The sequence below is a fragment of the Bos indicus x Bos taurus genome, chromosome 9 (assembly GCF_003369695.1).
Source record: "Bos indicus x Bos taurus breed Angus x Brahman F1 hybrid chromosome 9, Bos_hybrid_MaternalHap_v2.0, whole genome shotgun sequence".
In the NCBI taxonomy this organism is placed as follows: domain Eukaryota; kingdom Metazoa; phylum Chordata; class Mammalia; order Artiodactyla; family Bovidae; genus Bos; species Bos indicus x Bos taurus.
Genome location: NC_040084.1, coordinates 33,194,661 through 33,222,566, shown reverse-complemented (window position 1 = coordinate 33,222,566; position 27,906 = coordinate 33,194,661). Strand labels below are relative to the sequence as shown.

The window sequence follows — 27,906 nt, the reverse complement described above, 5'->3', positions numbered from 1 at the left end:
AGGTGGGGCGGGGCTGCCGAGGCAAGAGGAAGATGGCGGCGGGGGCGAGGTGAGGTGTTGGCAGTAGAAAGGGGGATCGGGTGCAGGGGGCGGGGGAACGCGGAGCGATGGCCCGCGCCGGCCGCAGAGCCGGATAAGAAGCGGTCGCGCCGCGGGTGTGGGAGGGAGAGAGGAGGGCGCCCGGGCGCCGCGAGAGTATGACGGGGCTGTACGAGCTGGTGTGGCGGGTGCTGCACGCTCTGCTCTGCCTGCACCGCACGCTCACCTCCTGGCTCCGCGTTCGGTTCGGCACCTGGAACTGGATCTGGCGGCGCTGCTGTCGCGCCGCCTCTGCCGCGGTCCTAGCGCCGCTCGGCTTCACGCTCCGCAAGCCCCCGGCTGTCGGCAGGAACCGCCGTCACCACCGGCATCCGCGCGGGGGACCGGCCCCGGCCGCCGCCCACCGGCGACTACGCTGGCGCGCGGACGGCCGTTCCCTGGAGAAGCTGCCTGTGCACATGGGCCTGGTGATCACGGAGGAAGAGCAGGAACCCAGCTTCTCGGACATCGCAAGCCTCGTGGTGTGGTGTATGGCCGTGGGCATCTCTTACATTAGCGTCTACGACCATCAAGGTGAGACCCAGAGCGGGTCGGGGGACCGGGGCCTCTCCGGCCGCGGGGCCCGCACATCCGGCAGGTGTACCGGGGCGCACCTCTAGGCACAGCCCTCCCGGCTCCGCGAGTTTCTGTGCCCCGAGGCCCTTGAGTGCAAATTTCGGTGCTAGCGCCTTCGAGGAGGGGAGATAAGCTTAATTGAACACCTGCTAAACCTTTGAACTCGATTCATCACCTTGTACATACTTAAAAATATTTCTTACCCGTTATCACGTCCTAGTAAAGTGGATGGTGTTTGTATACCCTTGTTTCACAAATGTGGGAGCTGAGGTCGCTAACATTTACACATTTGTCCAAAGTTTGAAAAGTAGTAAGAGGAGGATTGATATTTTAGCCAGTCTGTACTTTCCTTCGGGTTTACCTTTTTGTTACACCGCAGTGGTTCCTCAGAGAGGCCCAGAGCACTGTTTTTAAGTCACAGCTCAGTGGTTGAGGACAAGTGGCATTTGAAGTAGACTTATGAAAAGTACCTGAGAGCCTGGATAGGCGACTAGGAAAGTGGTCACCTTCTGTTTTCAGCTGCCTGGGATGTTGTGCGATCCTTGATCCTCAGGGGCCAACACAGTACTTGTCCTCCCATAAATTTTGATTGAGGAAATTTTCACTGTAGGGAATTTTTGTAGGTACAGAACTTGAACATTTATTGGGTAGCTACAAAGTTAAAGCCCAGTGCTAGGCATATTCTTGGAGAAGGCACTGGCGACCCACTCCAGTACTATTGCCTGGAAAATCCCATGGACGAAGGAGCCTGGTAGGCTGCTGTCTGTGGGGTCGCACAGAGTCGGACTCGACTGAAGCAACTTAGCAGCAGCAGCAGCAGCAGCAGCAGGCATATTCTTTGGATTCTTAACATTTAGTTCCATAGACTCAGGCTTGTTGGGGGTAGACACATTGTCAGGAGTGGCAAGTTGAGCAACAGATGTTGAGAGTTAGTAGTTGCTGTGAGAAGTTAAGTTCAGTCGGTGGGTCGTGTCCGACTGTGACCGCATGAACCGCAGCACGCCAGGCCTCCCTGTCCATCACCAACTCCCGGAGTCCACCCAAACCCATGTCCATTGAGTCGGTGATGCCATCCAACCATCTCATCCTCCGTCATCGCCTTCTCCTCTTGCCCTCAATCTTTCCCAGCATCAGGGTCTTTTCCAGTGAGTCAGCTCTTCGCATCAGGTGGCCAAAATATTGGAGTTTCAGCCTCAGCATCAGTCCTTCCAGTGAACACTCGGGACTGATCTCCTTTAGGAAGAGAAATTCTGATTGGAGGAGCTCCCAAAGTTCCTGCAGAGGAGATAGTGTTTAAACCAGGCTTTGAGGAGTGAGTAGGAGATAAATGTTTTGTTTGGGTCTCAGTCAAATACCAAAAGCAATAGCATTTCCTTCCAAGTAAGAATGATTGAGGAATGTTGGTATGAAGGAAAGAAAACTAATATTTTAGTCTCCGTTCAATAGCTTAAATTAATGGTATGCTCACAGGAACTACAACTTGATTTTTAGCACTTAAATCTTTACCACATAGGCAGGTTTAAGTGTGACGGTTTGTCAGAAAGGGTAGGTTGAGGTCAGACAGCAACTCTTGCAGGGTATTAGAGTTACCTTTGATTGACCAATCACCTTCCTTGCAGCCGGCAAGGAACGTGGTGGTGACTCATAGCCCATCGTCATCAAATGATAGCTTACCCTCTGAGGTTAAAGTTAATATACTTAGGTACTAAGATTTTATGGAACTTGCCAAAAGACCAGTAGAAATCACAAGACTGTAATAAGGCGACACAGTCTTTGCTTGAACAATGCAACAGAAATATTGTCTGAGGGAAAAGTAAGTGAAGCAGAGGGGAAATTAATTAAAGCCATTGAGCAATGTGGTGAATTGACTTTAAGTGAGTCACTTATATTCAAATAATTCTTATAAAGCAAGTACCATTGTGTTCTAGTAGAGAAGGAAAATAAATAATTAAATAGAACACAGTTTATAGTTTTGCTACACTTCCTTGTTCTGAAAATTCCTGTTCTTGAATTGCTGGTGTGATTCAGAAATATCCTATCGTATTTGCTAAAGAAACCATTGGTAATGAAAAGGAAGAAGTCAAGCTAAGCAAGTCTTGACTGATAATCAAAGAGAGTTTTACGGAGCATTTTCAGTGCACGGACTCAGAGCACTTTTTGTCCTACTGTAAAAGCAATTTTGATGAGTTTTTAATGGGATAGGGGTTAATTTCATTGTTTGAAATAAGAGACTTTGAATTTACTCATCCTTGCTATTGACTGATTGATTCATTCATTTAACAGGTGACAAATTGGGAGATACTGTTCTAGGCATGAGGCATCTAGGCCAGTGATAAAGACAAAAATTCTTATGCTCATGGAACTTACATTTTGGTGGAAGTGTGGCAAATAGTATAAATGAGAAAAATGTATTCGATCATAAATGCAGTGAGGAAAAGTAAAGCAGAGGAGGGGGAGAGGAATGTTGAAAGTCAATGGTAGAGTAGGGAGTACAGTTTTAAAAAGAGTGGCCAAAGAAAGCCTCATGGACTTTAAAAAAAATGTATTTATTTTTAATTGAAGGATAATTGCTTTACAGCATTGTGTTAATTTCTGCCATATATCAACATGCTGCTGCTGTCGCTTCAGTCGTGTCCAACTCTGCAACCCCATGGACTGCAGCCCACCAGGCTCCTCCGCCCATGGGAGTCTCCAGGCAAGAGCACTGGCGTGGGTGCTGTATCGGCCATAAGTATACATGCGTCCCCTTCCTCTTGAGCCTCGTTGACTTTTGAGTAGACATGAAGGAGGTCAGTGAGCAAGTCATGTGCTTATGTAAGAAAACTTATCCTTTTTCCGGGGAACTATATAGATACTTGGAGAAGGCAATGGCACCCCACTCCAGTACTCTTGCCTGGAAAATCCCATGGATGGAGGAGCCTGGAAGGCTGCAGTCCATGGGGTTGCTAAGAGCTGGGCACGACAGAGCGACTTCACTTTCACTTTTCACTTTCATGCATTGGAGAAAGAAATGGCAACCCAATCCATTGTTCTTGCCTGGAGAATCCCAGGGACGGGGGAGCCTGGTGGGCTGCCGTCTTTGGGGTCGCACAGAGTCGGACATGACTGAAGCCACTTAGCAGCAGCATATAGATACTTATAGATACTTAAACTGTCCAAAATGGCAGTGGCTAAAAGACAAGGATGGAGAAGGCAATGGCACCCCACTCCAGTACTCTTGCCTGGAAAATCCCATGGATGGAGGAGCCTGGTAGGCTGCAGTCCATGGGGTCGCTAAGAGTCGGGCACGACTGAGTGACTTCACTTTCACTTTTCCCTTTCATGCATTGGAGAAGGAAATGGCAACCCACTCCAGTATTCTTGCCTGGAGAATCCCAGGGACAGAGGAGCCTAGTGGGCTGCCGTCTATGGGGTCGCACAGAGTCGGACACGACTGAAGCGATTTAGCAGCAGCAGCATATAGATACTTAAGCTCTATTCAATTTTCTCAAACTTTCACTTGAGCCTATTTCTGTGTAAATATTTAACTTATTTTAGAAAGCCTATTGATATAGTCTTTAATGTCACATTTATTGAGTACTTGCTGTGATATAAAGCATTAGGAAACAAAGAAGTACAAGAGATTGTGTCTCTTAAAGAGTTTATTCTAAAGTCAGGGATAGTTACTAAAGATTATTATAAGCTAATGTATTAATGCTAGTGGATGACAGAGACTTTAAAGAGAGAAAAAGAGAAAAATCCATGAGGAACAGGGTTACTTCTCAACATACATGCTTGAGAAGTATTCCCAAGAACACAATACTTCCTTATCCCTGTCCATAGTAAGGAATGGGGTGACATCTGAGATAGACCTTGCAAAAATAGGTAGAATTTGGATTACCATAATCAGTACAGTGTTCAGTATGTGACACACACAGAATGGGGAATTCCTTATTGGCAAGCATTCCCATTAGAGAAGCTAGAACAGCATTACTGAGTAGTGTGTTGAGATCAGTAAATATAATAGGTAAGTCTCTTGATGAAAGTGAAAGTGGAGACTGAAAAAGTTGGCTTAAAGCTCAACATTCAGAAAATGAAGATCATGGCATCTGGTCCCATCACTTCATGGGAAATAGATGGGGAAACAGTGGAAGCAGTGTCAGACTTTATTTTTGGGGGCTCCAAAATCACTGCAGATGGTGACTGCAGCCATGAAATTAAAAGACGCTTACTCCTTGAAAGGAAAGTTATGACCAACCTAGATAGCATATTCAAAAGCAGAGACATTACTTTGCCAACAAAGGTCCGTCTAGTCAAGGCTATGGTTTTTCCTGTGGTCATGTATGCCTGTGAGAGTTGGACTGTGAAGAAGGCTGAGCGCCGAAGAACTGATGCTTTTGAACTGTGTGCTGAAGAAGACTCTTGAGAGTCCCTTGGACTGCAAGGAGATCCAACCAGTCCATTCTGAAGGAGATCAGCCCTGGGATTTCTTTGGAAGGAATGATGCTAAAGCTGAAACTCCAGTACTTTGGCCACCTCATGGGAAGAGTTGACTCATTGGAAAAGACTCTGATGCTGGGAGGGATTGGGGGCAGGAGGAGAAGGGGACACCAGAGGATGAGATGGCTGGATGGCATCACTGACTTGATGGACATGAGTCTGAGTGAACTCCAGGAGTTGGTGATGGACAGGGAGGCCTGGCATGCTGCAGTTCATGGGGTCACAAAGAGTCGGACACGACTGAGTGACTGATCTGATCTGATCTGATGTAATGAAAAGTTGAGAAATGAGGTAGAATAAAGACCTGGGCAGCTGTTCTGGTTATCTCTAACTTTGTAGTCTACCCCAGAGCATAGTGTTTTAAAACAGTTTATGTGTTGACTTGGTTCAGGTGGGCAGTTCTGTCTTGATGTCTATTCTAATCATAAGGTTACAGTCAGATAGTAGCTGGGATGTAAAAGGTTTCACACCATATATTCAGTACCTGGTTTGTGATGGCTGGCATAGATGAGGACGGTTGGTCATCTGTCTTCACAGGGCTAGCTTAAGTTTCCTCATTTAACAGTGACCTTAGGGTAGTCATACTTCTTTTATAGTTATTCCCAAAGAATTAGCCAAAGGCCAAAACTGTAGGGCTTCTTATGACCTAGCTTAGGAAACCATGCAGTGTTACTTCTCCTGTATCCTGTTGGTCTGAGAAGCCACAGGTCAGCCCCCAAATCAAAAAAAAAAGGAGAAATAGACCTCAGTGAGAAAATGGCGTATGCAGAAGGGGAGAGACTCAGGTGGAGATGATGGCAGCCGTCTTGGAGATGACTTACATTACCACCTTAAATTTTTCCCTGTCTTGTATCCCTTCACTCTAATTCGGCTTCCCTGGTGGCTCAGTGGTAAAGAATCTGCCTTCAGTGCGGGAGAGCCAGCTTTGATCCCTGGTCTGGAAGATCCCCTGGAGAAGGGATTGGCAACCCACTTTGGTATTCTTGCCTAGAGAATTCCATAGACAGAAGAGTCTGGTGGACTACAGCCCATGGTGTTGCAAAGAGTTGGACACAACTAACACGTATATACATTCATTCTAATTACAGCTAGATCTAGATTGTATTTAATCCTTAGACAAAGAAATTCATTAATACTTACCATGGTTTGACTCTGCAAACACACTGATCTTTTCATTTCCATTTACCTGCACTGCTTCTTGATTACAATCAAGAATTTCTACAATAATTCTTTCACCTGTCAGAAATTTGAGTTGTTTTCTCAGGAATTTCTTGAGCTCAGAATTCTAGAAGGGTGATTTGGCAATTTTGTCTATACTGTTATCATTTAAGCAATGACCATAATTGGGTTGGAACAAAAACTGGAGTTTGGAGCTTTTGGTGCTTTAGCTTTAGGGATGCTATACTTGCCTGGATCTCCCTTAAAGTATGCCTTGATCCAAGTTACCTGGAGATGTATCATTATCTTCAGGGGTGGAACCTGTTCATGTTGCTCACTGTATTGGTACCATGCTGAGAACCTTGTTGTAGGGCAGTATTTTCAAAACATGGTCTGTGGGCCATCTATGAATGAGTCATTGGAAGTGTTTATAAAAAGTACATATTCAGCAGAGTTATTGATCAGATCAAATTAGGGGAATGGGACCTGAGCAACTCTATTTTAATTAAGCTACTTACACGATACATTTACACATTGAAGTTTGACCCTACCACAGATGAAAGGACGTGCCACTACTTATATTACATCAGATTATTTATTTATCTTTTATGTTCGTTTTCATAAGTGAGGATGCTCTTGGGTGGGTCTTAATTATTAGTTAATATTTTTTCTTTCTGTTTTATTTGAAGTATAGGTAATTTACAGTATTTTGTTAGTTTCAGGTGTACAACCAAGTGAATCAGTTATACATGTACATATATCCACTCTGTTTTAGATTCTTTTCCCATATAGGTCTTTACAGAGTATTGAGTAGTGTTCCTGGTGCTATACAGTGGGTCCTTATTAGTTATCTGTTTTATATATGCTGCTAAGTCGCGTCAGTCGTGTCCGACTCTGTGCGACCCCATAGACGGCAGCCCACCAGCCTCCCCCGTCCCTGGGATTCTCCAGGCAAGAACACTGGCAAGAACACTAGCAGAGTGTATATGTCAGTCCCAGTTTCCCAGTTTACCCATTCCCACCACCCTTCCCCCTGTAAGTTGGTTTTCTGCAGCTGTGGCTCTCTTTCAGTTGTGTAAATAAGTTCATTTATACCATTTTTTTTAGATTCCACATATAAGTGATATCATATTTGTCTTTCTCTGACTGACTGACTTGACTCAGTATGACACTCTCTACGTCCATCCATGTTTCTGTAAATAGCACTATTTCATTCCTTTTTATGGCTGAGTAGTATTCTATTGTATATAATACATACCACATCTTTATAACCGTTCCTCTGTTGACGGACATTTAGATTGCTTCCTTGTCTTGGCAATTGTAAATAGTGCTGCAGTTAATTATTACTTACTATTGCTATAAATTGGAGTGATCCGGAATAAGGCATTTGCTTCTATGTGAGAATTTAGCAACAAAACAAATCTTTTGTATTACTCTCTCTAGTGTTATTTCCATGGTTGTAAATCCATACTAGATATCTTTTGAAATGGTTTTGTGGTTCAGATTTTTCACACTAGCATTAAAAACGATCTGCCCTGTATACTCCCAGCCTTCCCAACCTATTTCTCATTCTTTTATATGCCTTTTACTTTATCCATGATTAGGTACTTGATGTCCCCTCCTTCTGGAGTGTCGTCTTTTCCTCTTCTTGGCAAATGGCTATCTGCCTGTCCAAAAGCTACCATTGCTCTTTTAAGTCCGTCCTGTCACTGCTCAGGTACTCTCTCTCAGCTACTCCATTCCTAGCCTTGCTGTCGCCTTGAATCTCCTTAAATGCTGTACATCTCCAAGTTCTCCATTTTGGGAAGTAGTAGTTGTATGTACACGTGCTCAAACTTTGGTACTAGCTTGTAAGCTCCGCAGATGGTATCTATCCTCACTGTTGCTTTTCCTACAGATTGTAGGTTGGTGTTTGCGTGTAATGAGTAGGTCAGTATGTATTCCTTGAATTGAAAGAAGAGGCTGCATGTTTTTATAGGTAAGGATGATGAATTGTAATTTGTTTTCCAGCACCAATACCCAGAGGCCTTAACACAGTGGGAGGGAAATGAACACAGTTTGCCCTAGTTTACTTATTCGGCACACTGACACAGATGCTGTTGGGAAATAGAAATTTATCAAGTATTGTGCTCCTTACACGAAATACGGAGTTGCCAGAAGTGTTGAAAGTCTAAATATAAATGTGATTAAATTTTGATACACAGACAGTACAAACTAGGGTCCTTGTCTTCTCTCGAAGGGATTCTATTTCTAATCTTCACCCTCGTATAGTATATTGCAAATATAATACAGAATTTCATATTTATCATAACATCCTGTGATGTCCTCTCCCCCTTTTCTACAAAGGGCTAGCAGCCTGTCAAAAGCTATCAATAGATCCTTGTAAATCATTCTCACTATTAGCTGCTAGGTAGCTTCCCTTGACTATCCCAGTTTTGCTTTGTCTTTGAAAAGCTGTATCCTGTTTTTGAAATGACCTTGTTTTCTGAGGAGCTTTCCATTTAACCATAGTATTGGATTTCTGTATGAAAACAAACCTTTCCTTAATAGTAATAATTATTCTTTGTTGCACTCTTACTATGCACCAGATGCTATGCAAAGAAGTGCATTAAATCCTTAGCACATTAACCAGTCAAGAAACTGAGATTCAGAAAACCAGGAACCACATATAGTAAGAGACAGATCTAGAATTTGAACCAGGTTTTATTCCAAAGCTTTTGTGCTTAACCATTATGCTGTACCAACTTCCACTAATAAGAGAATATAACCATAATCCAGGCACCTTGGTACTATTCCTGATTATGTTGGGTCATCTTAAAGCCTTGGGAAAGTGTTACTTATCTAGAGGTAATAAAGATAATTTGTAAAAGGTATTTAAAGGTAAATAGAGTTTTCTTCATCCACTAATATGAACGTTCATGCTGTGAGTTGTAGGACACACTTGACTTTTTTTTAATCAACTGAACTTAATTTTATGGAGCTGCTGCTCTGTGTTGAACTATTTCCTTGTCAGATGAGCAGAGTCTGTGAAGATAATCTCATTTTTAAGATTTACAGCCAGAGACTTAGAAAACCCACAGGGCTTGTTTATTTTGCCTACCTCTTTTGCTGAAGAACTGGAAGAACTGGAGCTAAAACCCAGCCCCTGCACCATTGTACTGGGTCACTGTCCCACATATCTCTCCCCTCGTTACAGCATGCTCATTCCAGGATAATTGTTGTTCTATGAGGTATTGTGGGGCTTTCTCTTGAAACAAAATTATTTAATGGCTTATGAGATTTATTTTGTTCTGAGTACTTCAGTCATGTAAAATTTTATTGGTACGTTAAAAAAAAATTGTCCTATATGTTTTCTTCTCTGAAGATTGCCTCTAATAGTGTTACAATTGGATTGTTAGAGAACTAAATGAGGATAACCACCAGATAACTTACTTAGGTGTCTCATTTAAAAAGAAAGGTAGACTATTTCAAAGGATGGGTATTTATTTATTAAAAAAAAAAAAAAAGTATTGCTTTAGTTCCTTAGCTGGTGAGATGAGAGATTGTAACGAGATTGGTTGAGTGTTTATCTTGCTTTTCTTTCCTTTCTTTATCATGTCCTTATAAACACTTGCTGTTAGATATTTCTTTAAAAATCTGTTTCTATTGAAGAGAAGCAATAGTCACAGCAAAAGTTTAGATTTCAGATATAAAAAAGAAATACATGTATATTTTGAAAGTCTCATTTTTTAGAATTGATTTTTCAGTTCATATAAATTTTAGAAGAAGCAATATTTAAGATCTGTCTCTTACTATATGTAGTCTAAGGACTTCCCTGGTGGCTCAGACGGTAAAGCGTCTGCTTACAATGTGGGAGACCTGGGTTCGATTCCTGGGTCGGGACCTCTGGAGACGGAAATGGCAACCCACTCCAGTACTCTTGCCCGGAAAAATCCCATGGATGGAGGAGTGTGGTAGGCTGCAGTCCATGGGGTCGCAAAGAGTCAGACACGACTAAGTGACTTCCCTTTCTTTTCTTACTATATGTGGGTTCCTGGTTTTCTGAATCTGTTTCTTGACTGATTAATGTGCTAAGGATTTACGATAAACCGGTTTGATCTCCTTGCAGTCCAAGGGACTCTCAAGAGTCTTTTCCAGCACCACAGTTTAAAAGCATCAATTCTTAGGCACTCAGCTTTCTTCACGGTCCAACAAGCACGTCCATACATGACTAATGGAAAAATCATAGTTTTGACTAATTGGGCCTTGGTCTGCAAAGTAATGCTTTTTAATATGGCTGTCTAGGTTGGTTATAGCTTTTCATAACCTGTGTAGGGCATACTTAATTCCACTCTCTTTGTAGTATTTTCCCTCTCAGCTTCCGTGACATCATGTGTGTTTGGATGTCTTCCTGTCTCACTGCCTGTTCTTCTGGCTTGTTTGCTCCACTTCTAAAAGTTGGGATGTCCTAGAAGTTTGTGCTGTATGTATGCCCTTGTCTTTCTGACGTTCACCCTGTCTCCTAGATCTGCTGCTGCTAAGTCGCTTCAGTCGTGTCCGACTCTGCGCGACCCCATGGACTGCAGCCTACCAGGCTCCTCCGTCCATGGGATTTTCTGGGCAACAGTACTGGAGTGGGGTGCCATTGCCTTCTCCCATCTCCTAGATCAGGGGTCAGAAAACTTCCTTAAAGGGCCAGGTAGTAAATATTTTGGACTTAGCCATATGGTCCCTGTCACAAACACTCAGCCCTGTCGGAAGGTGGCCGTGCGTGAGTGGTGCGACTGTTCCAGTGGCAGTGGTTTGCTGACTCTTGACCCAGATAGTTTTCCCAGTCCTTTCGCTTTAAATATCATCTGTATGCGCACACTCAGGTTTGAATCTCCAGTCCTTATCTTTTCTATAATCCCAGGCTCCTGTATCTAACTCCTTACCTAACATCTCCATGTTTATTTTATTAGGCATCTCAAAAGCTTAACATGTCCAAAACAGTACTCTTGAATCCGCCCCCCACCACCAGACCCTGCCTTCCTGGTTTATTTCTCATCTCAGAAAATGGGAGACCACTACCTTCCAACCAACTGCTCAAGCTAAAAATTTACATGTTCTACCTCTCATCTGTCGTCAGGCCTCCTTGACCTTCTAGAGTATATTCCAAATTTGCCACTGGGTTGTGGTTCTTCCTGCAGCCACCCAAGTTTGGGTTTTCATTATTTTTCACCTGGATTATTGCTGTAGTGGCCTCTTAATTTATCTTCTGTTCTGATCTGGTCCCTGTATAATCCACTCTTTACCCATCAACAAAGTGAACTTTTTTGATAATATTATTCAAATTCTAAATAAAACTTGGCAGTGGCTTCCCATTGTTCTTGAAATGCTTACTGAATTCAGAGGCCTTTTTTGTTAAATAATGCAATTGTTAAAATAATCATGAGATTAGCACCAAAGAAGGATACATGTTATACAAGTGAGAGAAGCAGGATACAAAATTGCTTGGTCAGGTATGCCTGCTGCTGCTGCTGCTGCTGCTGCTGCTAAGTTGCTTCAGTCGTGTCCGACTCTGTGCGACCCCATAGGTGACAGCCCACCAGGCTCCCCCGTCCCTGGGATTCTCCAGGCAAGAACACTGGAGTGGGTTGCCACAGGTGTGCCTCAGTTCAGTTCAGTCGCTCAGTCGTGTCCGACTCTGCGACCCCATGAATCGCAGCACGCCAGACTTCCCTGTCCATCACCAACTCCCGGAGTTCACTCAGACCCACGTCCATCAACTCAGTGATGCCATCCAGCCATCTCATCCTCTGTCGTCCCCTTCTCCTCTTGCCCCCAATCCCTCCCAGCATCAGAGTCTTTGCGAATGAGTCAACTCTTCGAATGAGGTTTCCAAAGTGACTGGAGTTTCAGCTTTAGCATCATTTCTTCCAAAGAAATCCCAGGGCTGATCTCCTTCAGAATGGACTAGTTGGATCTCCTCGCAGTCCAAGGGACTCTCAAGAGTCTTCTCCAACACCACAGTTCAAAAGCATCAATTCTTCGGTGCTCAGCTTTCTTCACAGTCCAACTCTCACATCCATACATGACCACTGGAAAAACCATAGCTTTGACTAGACAGACCTTTGTGGGCAAAGTAATGTCTCTGCTTTTCAGTATGCTATCTAGGTTGGTCATAACTTTCCTTCCAAGGAGTAAGCGTCTTTTAATTTCATGGCTGCAGTCATCATCTGCAGTGATTTTGGAGCCCCAAAAAATAAAGTCTGACACTGTTTTCACTGTTTCCCCATCTATTTCCCATGAAGTGATGGGACCAGATGTCATGATCTTTGTTTTCTGAATGTTGAGGTTTAAGCCAACTTTTTCACTCTCCTCTTTTACCTTCATCAAGAGGCTTTTTAGTTCTAGTTCCTCTTCACTTTCTGCCACAAGGGTGGTGTCATCTGCATATCTGAGGTTATTGATATTTCTCCCGGCAATCTTGATTCCAGCTTGTGCTTCTTCCAGCCCTGCATTTCTCATGATGTACTCTGCATATAAGTTAAATGCTTAGGAAATACTAAAAACCAGAAATAGTCATTTTATGATGATGAGATTAAGGGACATTCAGTTTGTTAGGAGGGATGGTTATGGGACATTTCCTTGTTGTCTACACTTATACAGTTTTTAATACTAGAATTTAAAAAGCCTCAAGATATAAAAAGAGATCTACATTTGGCATAGGGTTTATCAAAAATACAAAAAACATTGTTGTCTTTCTGAGGTCTACTTTCCTAGCATAATATTTTATTCTTTCATGGAAATTGTAGACTTTCTGGTATGTGCTCATGTGTTTTTTAAAAATTTTGGCTCTTTCATATATCTTTTCTATATATATATATTTCCAGATAGTTTACATGAGGGAAATTGTGCATGAGATACAGTTGTAGAGCAACAAGCATAATGTAAAAGTTTTTAAATCATTATGGCAAAACCCTAACTTTAGATTCCTAAGTCATCTGTAAAGAATTCAAGTATCTGTTACCCTGTAACTTCTTAAAAACCTTAGAAAGAGCTCTAGACTTACTTTTGTTTTTTTTTTTTTAAGATTCTGTTCATTTGTAAAACGGCCAACTTTCGTTTAACTTTTGGGGGAGGGAAATTCAGAATTTAATAGTAAGATGAATTTAGCGCTGTTTATCAGCATTACATAGTTACTGAGCTGAATAATTGGAAGTCAGGAGACCTGGATTTCAATCCAAAGGCTTAGACTCTTGACCAAAGGCAGTTAGTTGCTTGGCCTTGCTGAACCCTCTGTAAAAGGACAGGATAAAATAATTCTTGCAGTTCATTTTTATATAATTCTGTAAAGCACAGGTTTTTCATGAATTTGAGTATTTGCTAGTGTTTTTGCCTTCACTTCAGTTCAGTTCAGTTGCTCAGTCGTGTCCGACTCTTTGCGACCCCATGAATCACAGCATGCCAGGCCTCCCTGTCCATCACCAACTCCCGGAGTTCACTCAGACTCATGTCCATCAAGTCAGTGATGCCATCCAGCCATCTCATCCTCTGTCGTCCCCTTCTCCTCCTGCCCCCAATCCCTCCCAGCATCAGAGTCTTTGCGAATGAGTCAACTCTTCGAATGAGGTGGCCAAAGTGACTGGAGTTTCAGCTTTAGCATCATTCCTTTCAAAGAAATCCCAGGACTGATCTCCTTCAGAATGAACTAGTTGGATCTCCTTGCAGTCCAATGGACTCTCAAGAGTCTTCTCCAACATCACAGTTCAAAAGCATCAATTCTTCGGTGCCCAGCTTTCTTCACAGTCCAACTCTCACATCCATACATGACCACTGGAAAAACCATAGCCTTGACTAGACGGACCTTTGTTGGCAAAGTAATGTCTCTGCTTTTAGATCAGTTATTCCTAAGTGTGTGCTGCTTCCTTTTGCATAAAAGGACTTTTATTATGGTTTCTTTATTTTTATTACATCATTTTGGCTTTAGATTCTGTGAAGGCAAACAAGATGAATTATGATATGAGAAAAAGGCTCTCCACATATATTACGATATTGCCAGAGGAATTGCCTGTCTCAGTCAGAGGCATTCTTATATCTTGTCACAGATCTTGTTCTGTGAAGTGTGTATGTGTAGACTTTGAATCCTGAAGAAAACTGTAGCCCAAGAATATTGCTTATGGAAAGTATCAGTAAGATAAGAACCATAGAGTATAATCAGATTTCTGGATGGCAGTCAGGCTGCAGGGTATCAGGAATTACTTTGCTGGTAATCTGTCTTTGCATTTAGTATTTTTTTTTTTGGATTTAGTACTTTTCAGAAACTGCTTTTTAATTTCATCTTTCCATCCAAATCAGCCGAGATAAAGATTCAATTTAAAATAACTTTCTGGAGGTCTTTTTTATAAAAAGTATTTGCATCTCTGTGTAGTAGTTTTCCTTTTTAACAGCATTTCTGCCTGTGTGCAGTAAGGAAGTGTCTCCTTTTATTGTGAGAGGTTCCTGGAAACTTTTTAAAAATTCCATTCAGTGTCATGTCCATTTAGGTTTCATTGTTATTAGGTAGCACTTTGTGCACTGATAATTCAGTTTATTAAATAAACATTGAACTCCTGCTACGTGGAAGGCACCTTAGGGGAAAAGAGATAATAAGACCCAAGTTCACAAGTAAGACTACAGTTCATAGGGGGTGGGGGAGAGTTAAGCTATAACTAATAAAAGTAGAATATTGGTTTGTTAAGGAGTTTGAGCAGATGTTTGTATTTGCAAGAGTGAGGTAAGTCAGAGGAGGAATTGGGCATATCTGGCTAGAAATTCAGAGCAGCTTCTTGAGGGTAAATGACATTTCAGCTGGCCTGAAGAATTAGGAGAATTTTACAGATGTGGGGCTGGGGAGGTAACAAAGGTTGAAGGTTAGAGTCACTTCAGGTGCTATGGGGGCAATATAAAGCAATCAGATTTGCTGGGTAGAGAAGTATAGAGAAATTGGAAGACTCAATTATGTTATAAACATAGATTCTTTCTACCTACCAAGTGTGGAAGCATAACATGGAATGTTAATATGGATCTGCATAGTTTGTTCCTAATACTGTAGGTTTTTGTAAGCATTTTGGGAGTCATTGAAGAGGTTAAAGTTGGAATGTGCCAGGCTTACAGATGTACCCAAGGAAAATCTGTCTGTAGTGATACACGCTAGAAGGGGTAGAAGACCCATCAGAGGGTGGTTGTAGTATTATAAAGAAGACTATTGCTTGAAACAGTGGGGTCAGTGGACAAAGGGAAATAGGTTCAGGGGAGCATTGCTATAGAAGAGCCAAGGGTTAGCATTCTGATAGGCTGGTGATGGTAATGCCAGAGAGCAGAGACCACGTCTGGGTGACTGGGTAGCTACTGATGATGTTATTAGAAGGAAAACAACCACAAGAAGGGCTGTGTTTTGTTTTGGTTGGTGTTGGTGGTGATTTTTTAAAGTTACATGAGCGGCTTTACAGCAGTTGTGATTTTAAATCACCCACTGTCCCATCAACCTTACATATTTACTGTTCTCCTTTAGGCTTTGTCCCTAAGTACGTATAAGTTTTACACTTTCGTGCTATTTCTTTTTTTTTAACTTGATGCAATATAAGTGTTTGAGAGTTTTTTTGAAAGATAAGCTACCAAGTTTTAGATTTGTTCATTTTCAGATGCTTACAGAACTTCAAGGTGGGATTAGATGTTTGAATAAACTCAAAATATTGGGAACCAAATGCCAATCCTTTTTTTTACTTAAAATTTTAATATTTTGTTCATCATGGATGTTTTGCATTATTTTTAAATTTTTAAGGGTATTACATTAAGTTACTATTAATTTTAGTTACTAGGATTTTTGCAACGCACAGCTTCCTGCCCCCGGTTTTGCCTCATTCATCTTACCCTGGTCCTGATGCTGGGGTTTTAAAGTCCCGGAAAGAACCAGAGAAGGAGGAGCACATGGACAGAAAGAGGGCTGAGGCAGAAACGCTGAGGAGTAGTCTCCATTTAGAGATGGAAAGAGGAAAAAGATTCAGTGCAGAGTGAGAAGAGGCCATTCAAGGAGTAGATTGGGAACTGATCCAGAAGATAATTCAAGCAAACTGGGATGAGGATAGGATTTTGAGAAGAAAGAAGGTCTCTGACCTGTCATGGCCTTTCCGCAGACCGAAGTGCTTGGGCTTCCCTTGTGGCTCAGCTGGTAAAAAATCTGCCTGCAATGCAGGAGACCTGAGTTGGATCTCTGGGTTGGGAAGATGCCCTGGAGAAGGGAAAGGCTACCCACTCCAGTATTTTGGTCTAGAGAATTCCATGGACTGTATAGTCCATGGAGTCGCAAAGAGTCGGATGTGACTGAGCGACTTTCACTTTTCTGTGCTTGGCACTGTGCTAGCCTCTTGTAGGCGCAACAGTCAGAGCCCTACCCGTGGAGCTTATATGACCTACCCCTGGCATGAACACCCTTTCCCTGTGTCTTTAATCGCTTTTACAGTAACCCCACCTAAGTCGTCTATCATCAGCTATCTCAAACGCGTGTTTTCCTTCAAACCAGTTCTTTGTAGAATTTCCATACTTTTTAAAAGTATTACCACCTTCTGTTTCCCAGGGTTAAAGCCATGGGATTTTCTGTGTTTACCTCTGTTCAAGTCATGTTCTTTATTCTCTCAGCTCTTCTTTTACAGTGAATTCTTTTTCACTGCTTGATCAAATTATGTGTGGACTACTGCAGTGGTCTGCTGCCAGTCCTCCTCTATACTGCTGCCAGGTTGGTTTTCCTAAAGATGAATATTTCTACACGTTTATACATTGCCCAGAAAAGGTTGGTTACCCATTGGGTAGGCAAAATGAAGTAAAAATTAGGCCCATTCCCTTATTCCTTTTCTCAAATCATTTGATTTCTCAAATCGAAAGTAGTATTAGTCTGTCTTTTGAGAATTCAGTGCTTTTTTTCTTCATGATCTATCTTTTCCATTTTCTTTTCTCTTAACTTTCTGAGGTCAGCTCAACTTAAGTCTTGTTTGTTTTACAAAGCCTTTTCTTAACCAAAGAGACTGCTTTTTATCTTTGAACTACTGATAGACCCATACTCAACCAAGTTGGCATTATACAGCATATTCAGCAGATTCTGTGTTACTGTATATATATTTATTTATTATGTTCTGTCTCCCAGTTGATCTTTGAGCTGTTTTGTTAAAGACAGAGCTGACTGAGAGTACAGAGAAGGAGCCCTTGATAAAGGTCTAAGAGGCAATGACCACTAGAAAGCTGGCCTCTCTGAAAATAGCCAAATTGTTTTTTATTAGAGCTCTCTATGTTAGTTAAGTTTGTTAATAGTTCCTTGATCTTTCTCAGTGATAGATAGTAACTGTAGTTTTTACTTTTATGTGCATGGTTGGAGGATCAGAAAGAGTTTTATGTAGTATATTTTCATGCTTTACTTGAATTGACTAAATTTTGATTTCGGCACTTTTGTCTGTTCTCTTTGTTGTTGAGTCGCTAAGTTGCGTCTGACTCTTTTGCAGCCCTGTGAACTGTAGCCCCCCAGGCTCTCAGCCCCTTCTGTTTTTCTTCTTTTTACATAATTCATATTATTCTTACTGTTAAAAAAAAACTAATCAAATTGAGGTAACAGTATTGCATGCACAGAGTGAATCCGTAAAGAGAGTAGTCTGGGAGAGAGGAAGATAGAAACTTTGGACCGCTGCTGCAGTTTCTAAATGCTCTGACAAATCCTGTAAGGGTCTTTCTGAGACTTGGGTCTTAGTTTCTTAACCTGTAAATGAAGATGTCAAGTGAATGGTCTCTGAAAAGTTCTTTATAGGTCTGAATTTTTCTCATATCCATATTGACACGGAATTGTTACTCCTGTCCTTTTTTTGACTTTAGTCCGAGGCCAGACTTAAAATAACAGTTTTGTTGTCATGTTTTCCTTTTAGATTCTAGTTTAGGATTAGTCATCATTGCTTCATTTGGAATTTTTTCAGTTCTAGATCCAGTATTGTTTTCATAACAAGCATCCATTAATTATTGATGAGGATAAATTAACCTAGTTGACATTTACTTTTTTTTTTTTTCTTTTTAAGGTATTTTCAAAAGAAATAATTCCAGGTTGATGGATGAAATTTTAAAACAACAGCAGGAACTTCTGGGCTTAGATTGTTCCAAATACTCACCAGAGTTTGCAAATAGTAATGACAAAGATGATCAAGGTAAGCTTGAGTGTAAAATTGAATACCTAACATACGCAGATAATGTTTTTTGTATTTCAAGGCAGATTCTATTACTCCTTTATTTATTCATTTTGCCCTAGTGTTTATTATCACTACCTTTAATCATCAGAGTTAAACTTTTCTTTCTTCATCTGGTTAAAAGATAATTTTCAGAAAAAGAAAATCATGACTCATACATATTAAAAAATAAACACATGTTAAAGATTTTATTTAACTCAAACAACCAGGAATCAGTAGATTTTAAAGCCTGTTCGAAGAGAATCCAAAGAGTTGACACACTTATAGATCAAAAATATTAAAATAAATATGTGAATAGAGACAAAACTTGTTTAATTGAATCTCTACCAAAGAATTGTATGTCTATAAACAAGAATTAGGCAGAGCTATTAGTTGTCTAGAATCCTATCAAATGTAAAACAGCTCCATAGAATAAGAATTTGGTAAGGTAGATCCGTGTGCTATAGACAATTCATTTCCATTAAAGCAATTTGTTTTCTTCCTACAGCCTTCATTTTTGTCTTCTATCTGTGTTATTGCTAATAATACTGTTAGATGGCATTTTGGGTGAGCGGAAATTGTAAGTTACCCTATAACTAAAAAGCAGGGACATTACTTTGACAACAAAGGTCCGTCTAGTCAAGGCTATGGTTTTTCCAGTGGTCATGTATGGATGTGAGAGTTGGACTGTGAAGAAAGCTGAGCACCGAAGAATTGATGCTTTTGAACTGTGGTGTTGGAGAAGACTCTTGAGAGTCTGTTGGACTGCAAGGAGATCCAGCCATTCCATCCTAAAGGAGATCAGTCCTGGGTGTTCATTGGAAGGCCTGATGTTGAAGCTCAAACTCCAATACTTTGGCCACCTGATGCGAAGAGCTAACTTATTTGAAAAGAACCTGATGCTGGGAAAGATTGAGGGCAGGAGGAGAAGGGGACGACAGAGGATGAGATGGTTGGATGGCATCACTTGACTCAATGGACATGAGTTTGGTTAACTCTGGGAGTTGGTGATGGACAGGGAGGCCTGGCGTGCTGTGGTTCATGGGGTTGCAAAGAGTCGGACACGACTGAACTGAACTGAACTATTAGAGGATTTATTCATAGATACAAGGTCATTCTGAGCACTTTGATAAGACTATATGTAAATAAATACACAAATGATATGTACAGGTTCTTTCAGAGCAAAGTAGCTAGGTATGCTTTGATGTTAAAATTGAAGGGTGTAAAAGATTCTTGTTTACTGTAAGAACTATACTTTTTCTTGGAACTGATTTTGAAATATATTTGAAAGAGGGTATTTTTAAAAAATATCTTTTTTTTTTCTTCCAGTTTTAAATTGCCAGTCGGCAGTGAAGGTGCTGTCCCCAGAAGATGGAAAAGCAGATATTGTAAGAGCTGCTCAAGACTTCTGCCAGTTAGTAGCCCAGCAGCAAAAGAAATCCACAGATTTGGATGTAGATATGTTAGACAGTTTACTTAGTAAGTCGTATATGTCTGTTTTTAGTTTTGTCTCACAAGGATGCTGTATGAAGGAGAATATCTATGTCTCATTCTTACCATAAAGCCTGATTTTGTTGTTTTTGTTGTTGTACTTATTATGTTTCTAAAGTTTAGAGACCCACATAATTTTGAGATGATAAAATGTGTAGTCAGCTCCTTCACTTTCAGAATTATTGGTAAAGGAGAGGATCTAAAAGGGTTTGGGGGGCATTCCTTAAAAATAGAACTTCTACTTCTGCCTCCTTCTTTTAAAATTTATTTTGCCTTATTTTATTTTATCTTTCAGTTTTATTGAAATAAAATGACATACAACATTCCTCTTTCTTCTTAGTTTGAACTGTCTGTTAAGTTTGAATATTAAGTTTGAACTCAACAGCTATTTAGGAATCAGTCCCAGGAATATACTACTATCATCTGTGACTCCTTTCTCAGTATTCCTTCTGTTCTGTTGTACCAAATATACCACTTATTCTGTCATGTTACACTACATGTAACATTATATTTTATCTATTTTTCTTCAATTGCTTATAAAAACCTTTAGTTTGTTTATTCTTTCCAGAGTTCCTTAGGAACTTTTTGCCTTAACTTTATGGTCCTTCTGCTTACTAGCCTTATCCTTAATCCTTTTGAAGAAAGGCAATAATTTTAATAAATTCATGTCCATTGTTAGCTTTTATAGCCATACAATTTCAAATGTATTTTTGATTTACTCAGGTAAATTCTCCATTTACCTTGTGACCAGAAAGTTAGTGGCTGAACTGAGGTTATTAGAAACTCTTAGAACCTGGGTCCCTTGGATTATAGCATCTTTTGTGCTACATCATTGATTATTTATATTAAGATTTATTTTACTTTATTTTTTAGTAGTTGAAATATTTTTATCCCCTTTTCCTCTCAAGCCAGATCTCATATGGAAACCAGCTTGCAGAGCAAAGAATGGCCAGATCTTGGTTGAGGCAGGTGTACAGTCTCGTCTTCCCCTCCTGGGAAGCTTGGGCTTTCCTCTAGGGAATACTGAGACCCTTTGTACTGTATAGCTAGGAGTTGGTCTTGCTCTGTAAAATCGGCACATGTGGAGGGAAGGAGAATAGACAACTTTTGAAGTTGCTTTTCATCCCTGAAGTTACTTGGTTCTGTGGCCAGAATAAGTGTTTGAGTCCTTAAAGCAATGAGGGTCTCAGGATGCCAAGAGAACACATAAGTTGAGTCTTGAAAGATAGATGGGATTTGAGGATTACCTGTAGAATGGGTGGGAGTTGGGATACCCCTCCTTGTCAGGTAATCAGTCCAGTTAAACAGCCTTTAGAGAAAATTTCTACATTTGGAAATAACAGATATAAAAATATATGTTGTGCCAAGAAATTGGGGTATGGAATGTATAAATAAAGTTTCTGAAGAGAACAGATACATGAAAACATAAGAAACCAATTTGATGAACAGAATTTGCCATAGGTCATTTTTTTGTAAGCAATGTATATTAATTTCTTATGTGTGTTTTTTTTCTTTCCAAGGTTCAAATGGTTTCCCTGACCCTGATTTAGTATTGAAGTTTGGTCCTGTGGACAGCACACTAGGCTTTCTTCCCTGGCACATCAGGTTGACTGAGATTATGTAAGTAGTTAAAAGTGTACTGACTTTAGTTCAGTCCAGCAAGTGTTTCTTGAGCCCAGCGCCATACTGGATGTGATGGGAATTCCCAGAGAATTATTGTAATACTGGATCCTTTCCCTCAGGTGTTTGACAATATCAGTGGTAAAGTAAAAACCTATGTAAATGACTCAGACACAAGAGATTTTGTGGTTGTGCAGATATTTGGTATTAAAACTAATCATCATAGGAGACCAGGAGTGATCTCTGTGGGCCAGAGTTGTTGATTCTACAGAAAAGATGTAACTTGATGCAAAGTGTGTAAAGGGGGTAGAATTTTTGTAATTAGAGAAAAGGCAGAAAGTGTAGGGAGTGAGCTGCAGGGAACAAAGAAAAACTAGGGGGCAAGACATGAGTGTCGCGTTAGAAGGAAATAGGTAACTGGCCACACCGGTGCAGAGGCTTAGTGTTAGATTCTAGTAGTATATGGTGAAATCAGATAGTTTGGGACTGTTGACATTGAGAATGCTTTAAATATAAGCATAAGGAATGTGTGTGGTTGTTAGAAAGGCAGTAGGAAATCAGTGGGAATGGTGATTTTGGAAGATTCGTTTCGCAACTATGTTCTAGAGTAGATTGTGTCTGGGTAAGAATGAGCTAACGTGACAACTGAAGAGTTTGTCATACTCTTGACATACCTGTAATTTATGAGAGTACATGGATGAGAATGAAACTGCTTATTTAGAATAGAGTTTGGCAAACTTTTTGAGTAAAGGGCCAGAGGCTAAATACTTTAGATCCTGGAAGCTGTGTCTCTTTCAGAGCTGCTGTTCTCTGCTGCAACTAAACATATGCCGGTGTAGCTAAGCAAGCGTGGACCATTATGTCAACAAACGTGTGTGACCATGGTCTCGTAAAGCCTCGCTTACAAAAATAGGTGGCTGTCTCCTGGACTGTAATTGCAGACCCCTGATTTAAAATAAAGGAGAAGGGCAGCTCGGTGAGGAATACCAGAAAATTAAGAAATAACCCAATGGGACTTCCCTGGTGGTCCAGTGGCTAAGCCTCCGAGCTCAGTGCAGGGGGCCCAGGTTCATTTCCTGGTCAGGAAACTAGATTCCCAGGTGCCACAACTAAAGATTCCGCACGCCACAATGAAGATCTCACATGCCGCAACTAAAACCCCAGCACAGCCAAAATAAATAAAAATAAATATTAAAAAAGAACCAAATGTCCATCAGTAGAATAGTTACACTATGGCCCACACATACAGTGAGATATATGTAACACTTAATAAACCGGATGTAGAAGCCACATGTATCTACCTAATAAACCTTCAAAAATACGACTGAGTGAAAGAAGTTTGCAAAATAATATGCACTGTTTGATACATTTAAAAGCTATACTTACTTCATGAAAGTGGATGCCATTGGGTAGAAAAGGAGGAGAGACCATGAGATGCCTCACCTCCTTCTTACCTCCATCTGGGGCGGATCGTGCTCCGGCTGCTGTCCCATGCCGCTTTTGTGGAATATTTATAGAAGGGAAAACTGGATAAAAATGAAAATGAACAAATTTTAAAAATATGCATCACTGGTGAATCTCACAAACATAATATTGATTGAAAAAAAGCCCAGACATAAATAAAAGAACACACACTGTGGAATACTGTTGATAGAATTTGCTGCATGAGATAAAGCACATGTGGAAAAAAAAAGAAAAAGAGAGAAACTTAGGAGCCTAAAAATATATTTTAATTCTGGGTCCTAGGAGGAATATACTATGAATTCTCTTATTCATGAGAACCAGTTACCAAGTTCACTTGCAGGCCTAGCACTTTCCTGATTGCAGTAAGAACTAGAGGAGAAATGAAATGACTCCTGAGTTGTTAAGCCTAAGTGACTGGATAAATTACAGTGTCATTGAGACAAATGGGAAAGGCAAGGAACCATTGATTTTGAAGGGAACAGGTTGAATTCAAGAATAAGATTTTGAGGCCATGGTCTGTTTAGACTTAAGAGGGCAGATGAAGATGTAAGATTGGTGCTTAGACGAAAAGTCACAGTAAGGGTGGATTTTTGGGACTTATCGGTACCTAGCAAGTGTGGAATGTAAACCAACAAGGACCTACTGTATAGCCCAATAAACTCTACCCAATATTCTGTAATAATGTATATGAGAAAAGAATCTAAAAAAGAATGTGTATCTGTATAACTGAATCACTTGGCTGTATATCCGAAACTAACACAACATTGTAAGTCAGCTATACTCCATTAAGATTAAAATTACTTTTTACAAGTCCCTTTAAAATGTCAAAAAAAAAAAATGTATAGAGGGGTTAGTTTTTATTTGAATTCTTTCACAGCAAGTTTAATAATCATTTAGTAGAAATAGTTTGATGTACTCTATGCTTGTAATTTACTTTCTTCTGTTCTTAATCTTTTTGGTCATTACCCTTCTGGTTCCTCTCCTCCAAATTATAGCGTATCATCTAATTGCTTTTTTCTCCTTTGGTTTTTTTTTCCCCCAGCTCTTTGCCTTCCCACCTAAACATCAGTTATGAGGACTTTTTCTCTGCCCTTCGTCAGTATGCAGCCTGTGAACAGCGTCTGGGGAAATAGTGATTCGCTGGTCGCGTGATTTGATTTCAGGCTTTTGGAGAAAAGGACTCAAGTGACTCTGATGTTTACAAAGCACCTATGAAACCCTGTACACACCTAGTTCATAATCCTCATAATTTATCAACAAACACAAAAAAGTGTCTTACTTGAGAGTAAGAGTATGTGTGAGCGAGTATGTGTGTGTGCGCGCGCGTGTGTGTGTGCATGTGTGTGTGGAAATAAACTTATAAATGAGGAAGTAGTGGAGAAGGAAACATGGTGAGCTGGTACCTTTGAGCAGATTGCAGCAATGTTTTAGGAGCTGAAATTTCAGATTTAAAGGCTTCAGCCCTAACTACTTCCCTGTTTTTCTGGGGAGAGAAAGGGGCAATTAAAGCTATTTTGTTGTTTAGGGGGGTGGGGGAGTAATTTTTGTTCAGTTTTTCCAAGTGACCAAACTTTAAATTTTAAGAATAATATATTGACATATGAAATGGAAGCATTCTGAGTTTGAGGGATGGAGTTCCGTGTTGTTCACATGTTAAAAGTTTGCTCACCTTTGGAGCAGAGGGAATACCTGTTTTCAGACATCCGTCCATTTTCATCTCTTCATTATTATCAATGTGACTTGAAAATGTTGCTCTGTTGTCTGTGTTCTGGGTTGTGACGATCATTTGAAAAAGAACTCTTACATTGGAATACAGAATTTAAAAATTTTAAATATTGTTTGAGACAGTCAAAAAAAAGGTAAAAAGTCATGATCTGAAAAGTAAACGTGGAAAGTTTCCCAGATAAGTAGAGAAAGTTTTGATTTCCTTTTCCATTTGGTGGGCTGTTTGCGAGATAGTACCCAGAGTTGGTAAAAAAAAAATTTCCATTAACTATGTTTATTTAAAATAAGCATTTGAGGGAAGTTACCAAGGCAGCTCTATTCCTCAAAAGTAACCTGTTCCTCTTTGGAATAGCACATGTAGGGCCATGTTAGTACCCAGGATTTTTACTGAGTAAATCCTGATGGTGACTTTGTATTAAAAGATCTTTAAGTGAGCTTGAGGCCTGTGTAGGTAATAAAATATTACCACAGTTCTACAAAAGTAATTTAATTTTGCATGTTCTCTTTCATGGCAGAGAACAGCACTGGTTTTGTTATTTTTTAAATGAATAGATGATTTTTTGATAGGTGTTTAGTAGTTCTCCCCTCTCTGCTGATACTTGGACAGAAACCATTCTTTATATATTTGATGGACTGTTTTCAGAAGAATCTTATCAACAGCAAGTGCACAACAGTTATCCAAAATGATACGTTTAGAATGGAGTAGATTTAAATACTAGGTCTCAGTCTGAAAAATAGCAGAGAACACTGGATTTGGACAGCAAGGTTTGAAATTGCTTGTCAGATTCTGAGTCTATAAAGAATAAATGTTTTGACTCTGGATTCCAAAACTCCATTTATGATTTTAAAAATACACTTGAAATAAAATGATTATAAACTAAATTTTGGTTCAGTGACATTACTTTGCACATTATAGTTCTTTGTACATTGTGAGACTTTTTTTTTCAAGTCTTAATTTATTGCTAAAAGCTTTGTGTGATGCGACATCATATCTCTAAACCTTACCAGAGAATTTTTTTGTTTCTGTCCCCCTGTACTGTCATCCGTGTTCTATTGAGGCTTTTTGGCCTTAGTTGAAGACTGAATTTATGCCTTTTATATATGTGTCTTTTTTAAACATTCTGGAATATATATGTTTTAATGAATTAAATTTAATGGGCCCAATTGAAGTGAAGGGATTTCATTTTTGTTGAAGTTAGTCAAATAAATTACCCACTGGGATGTAGCCAAAGCCCTACAAGAACAGTTGAGTTTTTTGTATTTTTATTTTGTCCTTATATTTCATAGCAGTGTAGTGTTACCTATCAGAGTAAATCTATAATCTGACATGAGTCTGTTATTGTCCTAGATGGGAAGAAACCCTTAAAACAAGTTGCTAAGGATTCTGATTTCAGATTAGGCATTCCAGTTTCTTTCCATGAGGTTAACTGCCAGTACAGTCTCCACAATTTGAATGACATCAATCATTCTATAATTCCTGCCAAAATCACCTACTAGTTATGCATTATCAGGGCTCTCTTTGCACTCTCAAGAAGAACTGAAAACTTTAAAGAGTTGTTTATCTTTATGTGTTTTGAAGAATATCTTTATATTGTTTCTTCTGACACTCTCCACAATGGAAAAATTATCAAATTAAGCCTACCTTACGGATGGCAGCTTGGAGCCTAGCAAGAGGTTGAGGGTTTGAATTCCATTCCCAATTCTGATTTGTGTTTTGTTTCTTAACACTTGATTATTGTTAGAAAGTTTGAAAGCTGGTTTTGATGTGAATAGCAAATTCTGATATATTGTGACTAAGGCTGAATAGTGTCTGTCTTAAGAGAGGAATGTGTTCTAATGTTGATGAACAGTGCCAAATACACTGTGCACATCTACAAGTTAATCTTTGAATGTATGTTACTGGATTAGCCCCTCCTCTTCCTGTGTGATGGTACCGTGCGTAGAGTCAAATCCTTGTGATGTTTTGTATGGCGTAGACTTTGGCAACATGTAAATAATGTGTAAAGTTTTTATGATTAAGGAATCAAATTTATTGAATTTTATTATTGAAGGTTGAAATGACGTGTATGAATAAAAACAATAAAAGAATATACTCTTTTCATGGACTATAGTATTATGTGAATGCTACATTTATTCTAAACATGTAGGGACTGCAGAAATGTGATGAGAAGCTCATATGACAAGATAGCAATACTATTTTTTTAGATGGTGTGTTCTTGATTGAAGTATATTCTCATTTTTACCAGATTAAACATTTGGAATCTTAAAATGTTAATTTGCTTTTTGCTAGGTAAAAGTAAGGTGAAATTGAGCTTTGCTATTGCTAAAATTTTCAAAATTCCAGAATAATATCTGAATAGTTTTTTTTTTTTTTTTTTTTACTAAATATTGAATGCCAAATTGAAAATGTATATGTGTACTCTTTTAGAAAGGAATTTGACAGTTCTCGTCAAACCAGAAAATAGAAGGGTAAGAGCTATGGTTTTTCTTATGTTGCATAGAGTATTCACTTTCTCACTTGAGAATCTAATTGTAAGGTAGTTGGCTTTTTATGCATAATTTTCATCTGAAATCAAGTTTCTCAAAAGTCACCTTTTAACTTTAGTTAATAGGACATACCGTTAACAAAAGCTAGTGTAGGGGGAAGTTCAAAAAAGTTTGAAATAAAACCCAACTGCTGTCAACAGTTGTCCAAGAATCCTAGTTGATAGGCCATATACTTGATAAAATTGGTGGAAAAGGGAAGTGCAAAAACAATTTGCTTTCAACTTTAAAAAAACACATTCATTGTAAAAAAAAAAAAGAATTCAGAGAAGCAAATGTAAAGGAAAAAACTTCTAATACCATCATTCATTGATTACATTTCTGGTGACAATCCTAGAATTTTTTGGTATTTATATTTAAATGGATCTTACTGTAACAGGTTTAATAAATTCCTTTTAAACTACAAACCCCAAATTGAGTGTTGCATTCTGTTTTGTGTTTGGCTCTTGTGTCTAGATATAAACAGTTACGTCACATGAAAATGTTTGAAAAAATTATAGTCCACATTGAGTTGTCCTTAATGAGAACTCAGCCTTGGTCCAAAATCTTCAAGAAATTTTATACCCATTTCTCT

At 39.7% G+C, this 27,906-nt stretch overlaps 1 protein-coding gene across 1 annotated transcript; it reads left to right on the top strand.

The window, feature by feature from the left end:
• Positions 1–27,591, top strand: NUS1 (NUS1, dehydrodolichyl diphosphate synthase subunit). Its single transcript, XM_027551123.1, has 5 exons — positions 1–612; positions 18,345–18,470; positions 19,818–19,967; positions 21,500–21,599; positions 24,106–27,591. Exons 1-5 carry the CDS (start codon positions 198–200, stop codon positions 24,194–24,196), a joined length of 882 nt encoding a protein of 293 aa, XP_027406924.1. The 5' UTR covers positions 1–197; the 3' UTR covers positions 24,197–27,591.
• Positions 27,592–27,906: the final 315 nt, after the last annotated feature.

Excerpts from the sequence above, each read along its gene's own strand:
- NUS1 (XM_027551123.1), top strand. The coding sequence starts at position 198 with ATGACGGGGCTGTACGAGCTGGTGTGGCGGGTGCTGCACGCTCTGCTC. Across the intron at positions 19,968-21,499 it reads TATGTTAGACAGTTTACTTA|GTTCAAATGGTTTCCCTGAC; the intron begins GTAAGTCGTATA and ends TTTCTTTCCAAG. Across the intron at positions 21,600-24,105 it reads ATCAGGTTGACTGAGATTAT|CTCTTTGCCTTCCCACCTAA; the intron begins GTAAGTAGTTAA and ends TTTTTCCCCCAG.